Raw genomic sequence first — 8,941 nt, 5'->3', positions numbered from 1 at the left:
TTTTAAAATTAAAACTAAAAAAGTACATTTACTTTTATTTACTAAAAAAGATATAAAATGAATTTAATCTATTAAATAGATAGCAAGTTATTAGAATGAAAAATTAAATCAAAAACAACAATTGTCTAAAAAAATGACAAGAAAGTCTGTTGCTAGCATTCCTCTATCAACAGGCATAACATTGACAACAATAGATCAGTGTGTCAGAGTTAATTGATTTCCCAACCATACAATTACATTTGACAAGCTTTATCCTGTCATAATCCTTGCCCAATTTGCAGCCTTAATGAGGTTAAATTGAGCAGACTAAAAAATTCATGAAACAAAAAAAGGAATAACAAAAGAGGCAAATAACAGCACAAACTTGAGCATATATCTGGATTAAAAAAAGAAGAAGGAAGAGATTCTATCATTGGTAAGGATGGGTACTTAACTTACAATGCATGTTAGCAAGAGTATATTTACATGTAATCTTGCTGCAACTGATTTCTATTTGTCTTTCTATCTAGCTTTGAATAGGCTGCCCAAAGATCAATTTTTTTCCCTTAGCTCCGCAATGGGAACCAAAATGACAGATTCTTGCTGCCACTGGTTCCTAATTGTCTTCCTAGCTTTGCCATTTTGTAGTCTCAGCAGTTTCTGCTTCAAATTCTCTAGCCTAACCTTGACTCTGCAAAGTTTCTCCATCTCAGCCTCAGCCATTTGTGATGCCCTTCTTGAAATGGAGTTGACCCTCTTCTTTCCTCTCTTAGCTTTTGATTTTAACAGCTTCTTCAAGCTCAAATCATCACTATACTCAACACTGATCTGAAAATGACAAATATAAAGATAACATAATCTTATGGCTCCGTAATCATATAATGGAGGGCTGCAAGCGCAAAGCACATCTAGTTATGATTCTCTGTAACAGCTGTATAATTCCCATTTCAACATGCACTCACGTTATGTACTCATAACACTTCATGAGACCCCCAATTTAGTCATTTCTTTTACCCTCTTTAAATTACAGCATTGCAGCCTGTCATAGTATGCCATTAAGTTAAGCTAGTCCTCCAGCGAAATAATAGTATTAATGAATATTTAGGGAGCTTTCTTCACTCAGGATGCCCTATTTAATATAACAAAATTAATCCCCTAAAGCAACAGTGACAGGAAGCATGTATCGTCAAGAGAATCAAATGGTAATATGTATTCCCCTATTACACACGTAGAAATCAGTTGAACCTCTGAGATAGTTCCCCATCTTAACTTCAACGCTACGCTTGGATAAAAGGATATCAAACAAGGAATTTGGGGTGGTTTTAATTTTAAATAAGCTGCTTGTTAACTAATTACAATCATCGATAAAAATATATTCGTAAATGTGGATTTAAAATTACAACTTTTTATAGGTATTTCAAATCCTGTATCCAAAGAATGCTCTGTCCAACTCATTAACCTACGTTAGATTCACAAAACTAAGTAACTCAAGAAAACCTATTAATTGCCAAATACAAATATCGCAATTTCACATCCCTACATCCAAACAGTAGGCAACTAAAAAGCAAACTGATACATTTCATTGGACAATGGGGATACTCTATGTGTTCCATTAATTATGTATCTATATTCCAAAATAAAAAAATTTTGTATGAGGTAGGTATGCACAAAAGTAACCCAGGTTCAGCGAGCAAAATGCATTAGAAAGGGATAAGTGTTAGCAGATGGTGCTGCTGTTGGTGGGGAGTCTCAGTGTATGTAATAAGCATCTCTATCTACTCTTCAAGGAGATATGGTGTTGTGATTATGATGAGATGAAGTTTAAAATTGTCTTGAAAGAACTTCAGGTCTAATTATTTGCAGAACTCAAATCAAACAATGAATCACCATGAACTCAACTTAGAGGAGGTCGAGCAAAATTCCAAATAAACATGCGTGCAGAAAGTGTAAGAAAGCTTTTCTCCTATAGAGAAAATAAAGACGAACAAGACCCTCATTTTTCTAATATGAAAACAATTTGAGTCAGCAAATACCTCATTGCTTTTAGACAGTGATTCAGTGGGAGTTCTTTGCAGTGTAGTTTTCTTCGGACTGCTGCTCATTGACTTTGATTCCTTCCTCTGAAGAATCTGTTTTAAACTTTTCGGGCTATATATCTTGGTTTCGCTTGAGGTGGCCCTTAACTCCGCAAGATCAGCTGTTATTTTATTTACAGCATCCAATTTCGGTTCCCTGGGGATTTCAGGACTAGAACTGTAAAGTTCACTTGTTCTGTCTGCCTGAAATGCATGATAATATTCAAGCCTTCAGATTTACCAATTCCAGATTTTCGACTCCAAAAATAATCATGTAGACGTGATATGATATTCCATTTATATGTTAATGCAAACAAAATACATTCAGAATTAGAGAAAAGCATGTAGAAGAAAAGTATTATTCATCACCTCCAAAAATAGTGTACTTTAGTATGTACTAGTTTATTAGTAAGAACTAAAATGCTCAAATAAAATATAATGTGTAAAAGTCAAACTAAAAGGTAGAAACAAACTCCATAGAACAAGAGATAATGATAGATAATAATGTTTGCATCTATAGAATGTCAAGTACTATCTCACCTTCCTGGACTTTAGAGCCAGGTATCGTGCATTCTTGAACCATTTGCTAACCTGAAATTTGCAGCTTGAGTGAAAACAATAAACGGCAGAGGAAATAAAGATCTAACAAGTTACAAAGGTCGTATATGAGAATGAAGTGAGAATTTTACCCTACAAAGTTGAAATGAAGTTCACTTATAACTAATTAGCATGTGCTATCTCATTTAATGTTAACCGTTCAATGCAAATTCTACTACTGCATGCACCAAATTGTTCAACAGTTACTAAATCCACTTTTCCAGGCATCAATCTAGTTAATACATAGATCTAATCGGGCGTTAATACCTTCCCGGGTTCAAGACCTAATTCTTTTGAAAGGTTTTCCTTGATAGTTCTAGAGGGAAGTTCATTCTCTGCAAACACCTGGCGTAGTTTCTGGCATAGAGCATAAAAAATGAAAGAACACAGTAAGCATTTTGCCAACTAATTTATTTCTCAAAGAAAAAAAAACATAGAATGAAAATGCCTAACAAGATGCAAACACTGAAATAATTCTACCTCAACTGCAGAAGGAGGAATTCTAAATAGTGGCCTTTTAACTTGTGGGTCTCTAGAATGTTTTTTAACTTTTTTACTTGTTTTCTCACTTTCATACAGTGTCATAAGGGTGCTGGCAGCATCTGACTCCTTTTCTCTCCGCTTTCTTTTGCCAGGGCCCCAGTCTTCATCTTCACTCACTTGCTCGTGTTCTTGAGCATCCTTTCCAAACATCTCCTAATCGGTAGAAAAAACCATGACATTAGAAAAAGGAGTCTGAACTACCTGTGAATGAATAGACTGCTTTACAACATAATATGTAAAACTGTCCATCATTAGTTTCCATAAAGAATTGTGAGGGCGGACCTACAATGACACGAGGAAGCAGTATGAATGTCGGAAATGATCCGCGCAGCTAATCTCCAGTGGTTATAATTAATGCCTAGTTACGTGGAATATAAACAATAGCACTAAAGTATCCTTTGAGATTCAGTACAAAATGCTAATACAATCGACATATTTTTTTTATAAAACAACTAATAGAATCTTCGTTCTAAAAAAAACTACATATTTTTATGATTTTATGTGAAACCAGTAAAATAACAATTTGGCCATGAGAAACTTTGAATACTCACATCATATAACTTCTTATAGTCAACTGCTCTTCGCTGTCTACGGCCGCACACAATTTCCCCATCACTGGTTTCATCAGAGTCTAAGCTGCTATAAATAAATTGGTTTCTAAAATAAGTATCCCCCATATCCCACTTCCTAGATCCTGAAAGAACTTCACCATCTGAAGACCAACCCAAGCTGGTTGCACTACTAGCATTATCAGAAGCATCATCATCAGTGCCTGCTCCACTAATGCTGTTATCCTGACTTCCAGGATCATAATCGTCATCTTCAGAATCATCTGAGGGCCATTCTTCTTCTGGATTTAACAATATGCCTCCACCATCAGAGAAAGTTGCTTCTTCTTGAAAAATATCCTAATTCAAGAAAAAAAGAAAAAAAAAAAAAAAAAAGAAGACAAATATTATTTTAGTTGAACAGGAAAGACTTTTTTTGTCTAATTATAGAAAGGCTCTATAAGATTAAAATAAGAACCTGCCAACAGCTATCTACAGAGAACTGGGTCCCTAGGTGTGCATTCATAGCTTCTATAATTTCCATCCTACATTCACAAAACTTGCAATACCATCCCTGATCTCCAGGTGGTACTGCATATTAAATAAATGGAGTCTCTTAGGAGGAAGCCATTTCTGTTTCACAAATCAGTAAAAAGAATCACAAGAAAAACATACTATTTTCGGTGTCCAATGGAGGATCGAGGCATCTTTGGTGGAAGCCACAATTGCATGTCCCATCACAGAGAACGATATCATTATCCGGGGAAACTTCATTCGACTTGCATTTCGCACAGAATATCTGGATATAAAATGGGATAAAAGAGAATAGAAAGATAAATATACAAGTAAGAAAAAGAAATAAGATAAAGCTAAGTATCTGAATTCAATTTGGCTCCATGTTGATTTGTGCCTTGCATAATGTTCTCTTTCAAAACTCAAAATTGGCAAAGCAGTGACACTGTTAAAGACATAATACTGTTCTTTCATACTCCAAAGTATTTTTCCTTGTATATATAAATACTTGTAGAATAGACAATTCTAGAAGCTAGACATTTCTAATCTCACCATAAAAATCTAATCTCCTAGTTGAGGCGAGCCATACCTCATTAGCAGAAAGGATTTTGTTAGTTCCTTTTCTTAGAAATCCAAGAAATGGTATCAAAGCCTTCTTCTTAAGGGCCATTCAACACACGAGAAAGATAAAGAAAATGAAAGAAGTTTAAGATTAGAGAAACTTGACTTTTACATGCTAATGTTTTATAGATTTTACAAGGCTACAATATAGTTGGTTCAGACACCCATCAAGGAGGAATTCCAAGGTTTAGAAAATGTAAGAGCTTCACTTCAGAAACAGATTGTTGGTGGGAGAGTGCAACAGCATGTTCAAGAGATTTTCTGTGAGAACTGCACCAGAAAAGTCAGTCCAGAATTCACAGAACAAGTGCTTGAAGGAAAACAATCAGGAATCGGAGAGAAAGCCTCCAACAAGTTTCAAGAGTGTTGGATGCGCTATTGAAAAAGAAATCAAATTCCAGGAAATTTCGAGCAACGATGTTCCAAGAATCTAGTACAAGTAAAGTTGAATTATTCAGCAAAAGCATCTAGAAGCTAGGTATTCTGTGTATATCTCTAATCAGCAAATTTATCTCCAAGTTGAAGTAAGAAATCTCCTTATGAGTTTAGGTAATAAATCAAATAAACATGAGAGACACCTCTTCAAACTCACAAAAGTGAGAAGAAAATAGTTAGAGCAGGAGATCTTAAATACTCATCTTTCTTTGAAAGGATTTAAAGAAAGTTTGATTCTTTAAGTTCAATATCAACGGCAAAATAAATTCAGCTTTAATGTTTTATGTTTCAAACATATTGCAGAACTAAAATTGGTTATGCATGCTTACATGTTCATGGGAAACAGATCCATCTGGAGCAATTACTGAGTCTTCAATGCACCCCACTGTACTAAGTGAATCTAACTGGTGAATAGCATCACGTATGCCAAGCTTACACTTCAAAATCTGCTTCTTGGCCCTTACAAGTTCCTTTTCTGGCTTGATCTTCTCCCGACTGAGAAAATTAATAATAAAAGCGAATTTAGCTTTTTTACCAGCATAGGCTTATTTCTACCTAGAACAACTTCCAAGTCACTGCATTTTCATTTTTTTGTTTCCGTCATGTATATTCAAGAGTCATCCATAAGTTCCAGGAATAGGTGCAATTAAAAATTAAGTTCCAATGCAGAAAAAAAATTTAAAAGGAAAATTCATCATTCACTCAGATAATCAACAGAAACAAATGGTCAATATTTCCAAATTGTTTTCATCAAAATTTCTGAAAGCATGGCCTTCTGAGTCAAGCCCAGTCCAAGCTTCAGCCGAAATACTTTCCATTTCAGAGAGGGACAATATATGTTGATAAAGACAAATGGCAACAAAAGGCATAATCAGTAAGAATAAGCAGAAAATGCACGCTGATACTCACTTAAACTTGTATCTGTGATCCCCAGATAACACTACTTAAGCAGTCATTTCTATTCTTTTACTAAGACAAAGTACGGACTGTTATAATAGCTGTAGCTATTCCATTTGGGCTGGATTTTATTCTTTCGCTAAGATAAAGTATGGACCATTCCCCATAATATTGTAAAGTTGAAAATGGGAGGAATGTTGAGCACAGCTTAAAGTCATCTGACCCTACTACCATTGGCAGGTGGGCATCCTGTATTAGGCTTGTGTGAGAATGCATTCAGTATGAAGGCAGAGTAAGATGGCCATTCCTCTCTAGCACTACCATTCAGAAAGTACTGCAGCTTCTAATGCTGTATTACATGTTAGAACTTGTCCACATTAATTAGTTGAAATCTTAATATGGTAACTTGATATAGGTAACTTCTCCATTAAAACATGTTTGCAAATCCTCATAAGTAATGCCTCTTGAGACTATCAACAGAAAGAAAAAAGATGCTGCTCTCATGAACCCTACTTAGATGAGAACATGATTATGATTCACCAGATAGCTTTAAATTTGGTAATGTAGTAAAGCTTTAAACTAAGTAATGTAGTCGAAAGCACATTATCCCAATAATTTTGAGTAGGGGGTCAGGGCAGGCGAAGAGCAATTAGCTTAAGCAACTTATTTAGAACTAGCTTTATTTGTTTCATTGAGGACAAGACATATGAAACTGTTAAGTAACAAACTACCAATCTGTTATTGACAGCTTAAGCCTGTCATGTATCACCATCTTCTCTTCTCTATCCATAATCATACAGCTTATACAAAGTTTAAACAAATTAATATTCGTAATTACAAATTATTTTTCAAACAGAATCATGTGTTAAAAGAAAAATATCATACCTTTGACCTTTCCAGCCCTCCCCAGAATACGCATCAATAAGATTCTGCTCCAGCTTCATTTTAATCATCAAATACTTTGTCCTCCTCTGCAAGCGTGATGGTTCATCTAGCTTCACCTTTTCCTTTTGTCCTCTCTTATTCTTCTTCCTCCTGTTAAGTTTTTTGACTGTAACATTGACATCCTCATTGGGTTCTTTCCCATTATCCTCACAACCAATAGCTGGTAGACGTTTGCCTCGTCGCACTTTAGAAGTTAGCTTCTTTGTTGATGACTTCTTATCAATTGCTTTTTGCAATATTTTTTTACAAATCATTTTGGTATTTGTAGTATACCCATTCTTGATCCCCTTACTTGATGGATCAGTCGCTACTCTTTTCAGCCTACTTCCACCAGTTGCTTTTAATTGAGATTTGGGTTTTGGTTTTCCTCTTTTGCAATGAGGTATTGTTTTGTCCTTTCTTAACTTCAATGATGCAATTAGCATTGACCCATTCTCTGAATTTGAGAAACAAGATTTCCCGGATTCTTGATTTTTTGCTTTCTTTCCAGTACCTCGCATACTTATCTGTCACCAGTTATCCAAATTGTAAATAAAACTTGCAATGATCGTTCACAGAGGTACCATGAACTGACCCTAAAAACAATGAATGAGAGATCAATATCGGATCACACTACCAAAACAACTCAGACAATAAAATGAAAGCCTTAAAGATCAAATTAGTACCCAAGTACAGAAAACGAAGAAAAAAGAAAAACCAATTCAAAACTAATTATACTAAAGAAAAGCCTACCTGATTGTATGGCTGGCCTATCTATACTGTACGATTCTTTATAATAAAATGTATGTATAAGTACAGATGTATTTATATGTATGATTACGATTGATGTGAGGGCTAAAACTGGCTCCAAATTTTGAAATCTGAACTTTGAATTATTACTTTCACAGGAAAATAAGAAGAAGAAGGATAGAATGATTTGATAAAGGCTGTGCCAGTTCTCGAAGCGCCACCCAACGGTTTTCTGCTCGTACATCGCAGTTTCAATTATTTCAATTTATTTGTACCATAATATTAATATCCCTCATTTATTTTGTATTTTTCCCGTGATTAGCAGCTACAATTATTTTAATTTATTAATTTTCATCCAAGTAAGAATATTTTCAGTATTTTTAAAAAAATATTTTTAGTGAAATTTTTATATACATCAAACTCTTTATTTTAAAGAGTTATCATAAAACGATATTTATTAACTATCTTTTGAATATAAAATAGAAAGTTAATTTATATAAAGGGTTAAATATTATTCATTCTCTACTCTAATATTTAATAGATATACTATTAATTTTTATACATTTGATTTAATTGATATTTATTGTTTTTATTTTTCTTTTGATAAAAATAAAAAAAAAATTAAAACTATTAGTGTTTATAAAAATAAAAGTAAGATAAAGAATAAAATATAAATAATTTATTACATTTAAATAAAATATCTTACTTTTTATATTTGAACTAGACAGTTACCGGTGCGATGATGTAAACATCTATTTTTCGGCTTATTTTTTAAATATGATTAGTATTTATAGATATTAATTGTTGTTTAATACTTGAAGAGATAACATAAAAATTTAAAATTATAAAAATATAGAAAATTTAATGCTTACAATATTAATCAAAGCAATGTATATTCATAATATAGCGAAACACAATATGAAAAGTAAATTATCCAAAAGATAACGCAAAATAATACACCACAAGTATAGTAATATAAAATATATTAACACTTCAAAAAATATCAATATATAAAATATATCACATAATTTCTAAATAACATAAATATTAACACTTACT

General features: G+C 33.4%; 1 protein-coding gene across 3 annotated transcripts; it reads right to left on the bottom strand.

The window, feature by feature from the left end:
• Window positions 1-351: 351 nt before the first annotated feature.
• On the bottom strand, window positions 352-8,132 carry LOC8262541 (pathogenesis-related homeodomain protein). Of its 3 annotated transcripts, none has more exons than XM_048372212.1 (11): window positions 7,886-8,132; window positions 7,094-7,728; window positions 5,641-5,806; window positions 4,418-4,541; window positions 4,221-4,333; window positions 3,746-4,102; window positions 3,132-3,347; window positions 2,919-3,008; window positions 2,595-2,645; window positions 2,013-2,258; window positions 352-807 (listed from the first exon to the last, which is right to left on the bottom strand). In XM_048372212.1, exons 2-11 carry the CDS (start codon window positions 7,651-7,653, stop codon window positions 532-534), a joined length of 2,199 nt encoding a protein of 732 aa, XP_048228169.1. In that variant the 5' UTR covers window positions 7,654-7,728; window positions 7,886-8,132; the 3' UTR covers window positions 352-531. The 3 variants fall into 3 exon arrangements, with proteins under 3 accessions (XP_048228169.1, XP_048228170.1, XP_002527803.1); XM_048372213.1 differs by having other exon boundaries at window positions 7,094-7,659; XM_002527757.4 differs by lacking the exon at window positions 7,886-8,132 and having other exon boundaries at window positions 7,094-7,845.
• Between the last annotated feature and the right edge of the window lie 809 nt (window positions 8,133-8,941).

The sequence above is a fragment of the Ricinus communis genome, chromosome 3, assembly GCF_019578655.1.
Source record: "Ricinus communis isolate WT05 ecotype wild-type chromosome 3, ASM1957865v1, whole genome shotgun sequence".
NCBI lineage: Eukaryota > Viridiplantae > Streptophyta > Magnoliopsida > Malpighiales > Euphorbiaceae > Ricinus > Ricinus communis.
The sequence above is the reverse complement of the archived record's forward strand: the minus strand, read 5'-3'. Positions and strand labels throughout refer to the sequence as shown.

Excerpts from the sequence above, each read along its gene's own strand:
- LOC8262541 (XM_048372212.1), bottom strand. The coding sequence starts at position 7,653 with ATGCGAGGTACTGGAAAGAAAGCAAAAAATCAAGAATCCGGGAAATCT. Across the intron at positions 3,009-3,131 it reads TTCCTCCTTCTGCAGTTGAG|AAACTACGCCAGGTGTTTGC; the intron begins GTAGAATTATTT and ends GCTCTATGCCAG. Across the intron at positions 2,646-2,918 it reads TAGGTCTTGAACCCGGGAAG|GTTAGCAAATGGTTCAAGAA; the intron begins GTATTAACGCCC and ends TGCAAATTTCAG.